The sequence below is a fragment of the Octopus bimaculoides genome, chromosome 11 (assembly GCF_001194135.2).
Source record: "Octopus bimaculoides isolate UCB-OBI-ISO-001 chromosome 11, ASM119413v2, whole genome shotgun sequence".
Lineage (NCBI taxonomy): Eukaryota > Metazoa > Mollusca > Cephalopoda > Octopoda > Octopodidae > Octopus > Octopus bimaculoides.
This window is the reverse complement of record NC_068991.1, coordinates 18,736,431-18,738,312: the sequence shown is the minus strand read 5'-3', so window position 1 is coordinate 18,738,312 and position 1,882 is coordinate 18,736,431. Positions and strand designations below refer to the sequence as shown.

The 1,882-nt window shown below is 35.0% G+C and overlaps 1 protein-coding gene across 1 annotated transcript in view; it reads left to right on the top strand.

Annotated features, from left to right (window-relative positions):
• The window catches only part of LOC106878908 (dihydrolipoyllysine-residue succinyltransferase component of 2-oxoglutarate dehydrogenase complex, mitochondrial), a 166,083-nt gene that overhangs the window by 154,895 nt on the left and 9,306 nt on the right, over window positions 1-1,882 (top strand). Inside the window, exons 6-7 of the mRNA XM_052971560.1 lie at window positions 858-913; window positions 1,731-1,839. Coding sequence (XP_052827520.1) covers window positions 858-913; window positions 1,731-1,839 — 165 coding nt within the window. The remainder of the gene's footprint in view (window positions 1-857; window positions 914-1,730; window positions 1,840-1,882) is intronic.

Below are 1,882 nucleotides of genomic sequence, written 5' to 3'. Positions count from 1 at the left end.
TCATCTCTAGAACCATCATTAATGTAACAATTTAAAATCACATTCTCTCTCTGTCTCTCTCTCTCTCTCTACATACATACCCACACACATATATATATATATATATCAATTTAAATAAGAGCTATAACGCGATCCATTGTAAATTGATATGCACACAAAATTGTATGATTAACAACCTTTCATATGAGAATTTTGCTACGTTGATAATAGGTACAATATTTTTACCAAATTTTTGGTAGAGATCTATAAATAGAAATATATATATATATACACACACACACACACACACACACAAAACACACACACACACACATATATATATATATATATACACACACATATATATCTGTGTGACTCCTTCTCTTTATTTGTCTTTCTACATTTTCCTTTTCCTCCTCCCCCCTCTCTATCTATCTACCTGTCTATCTTTCTCTCTTTATCCATCTTTCTGTATTTGCCTCTTCCTCTCTCTCCATGTGTATCTTTCTCTCTCTCTCTTGTTATTTTTCCTTCCCACTCTCTTGCTCACTCACACACACACACACACCAAAAGCTGTATCAAGCACTTATGCTGGGCAACAGAAATATACACTAAAAACAAAAATAGTTACCTGTGGAAAAATTTAGTTAAATTAATAAATTTCTTGGGGAGAAAATATGTTTCCATAGATTTTTTTTTTCTTTCTAATTCATTTAAAAATATACCTTTTCTCTGAAACTTTCTTCTTACCATATTACTTTATATATCTTTCTCAATATCGATTAAACTAATCAATACTGATTAAAGCAGTCAATGACCTAGACTGTTTCTTTTTTCTTTTTTGTATTTTATATTGATTTTACTTGTCTTTTAACAGCAATTGGTGATTCAGTGGCTGTCGATGATGTCGTTGCTGAAATCGAGACTGACAAGGTATCTTTCATCTTTCACTTGTTTCAGTCATTAGGCTGTGGCCATGCTGGGGCACCACCTTGAAGAATGTTTTAGCTGAATGAACTGATCCCTGTACTTTTTTTGGGTTTTTTTAAGCCTGATACTTCTCTTGATCTCTTTTGCTGAATTTATAAGTTACTAGAATGTAAACACATCATCACCAGTTGTCAAGTGGTGGTGAGGGACACACACAACACACACACACACACACAAACATTTAGGCAGTGAGCTGGCAGAAATGTTAGCACACCGGGCAAAATGCTTAGCGCTATTTTGTCTGCCGCTACGTTCTGAGTTCAAATTCCGCCGAGGTCGACTTTACCTTTCATCCTTTTGGGGTCGATTAAATAAGTACCAGTTAGGTACTGGGGTCGATATAATCAGCAATTGCTTAACATTTTAGCATTCACATTATTCTGTAATAAGTAATGCTTATTTATTCACATTGTTTTGAATTAATCAATGCATTACTTTGTAGGTCTCTTTCATCCTTTCGGGGTCGATAAATTAAGTACCAGTTGTGTACTGGGATTGATCTAATCGACTGGCCCCCTCCCCCAAAATTTTGGGCCTTGTACCTAGAGTAGAAAAGATGTTTATTTTTAGAATGACACTGTAGGGTAGGTATGAGATGTTGGATCTGGCCAGTTTGAACATAAGAAAGGCAGAATATTTTGGCTGGATATGATCAGTCTAAATGTTAAAAGGTTAAACCAAATGGTGGTATATTTTTTCAATGTTGCTTGTTTATTATTCCTAGTCCATTGTAGTATCCATCTGTCTACTTCATTTGCAGACAACCATCCCCGTGCCATCACCTGTGGCAGGTGTCATTGAACAGTTTTTCGTTGAGGATGGTGAAAAAGTGGAAGCTGAACAGCAATTGTTTAAAGTTAAACTTTCAGGCAAGCATACTCTTTTCTATATATAGATGTGTATGTGTATATA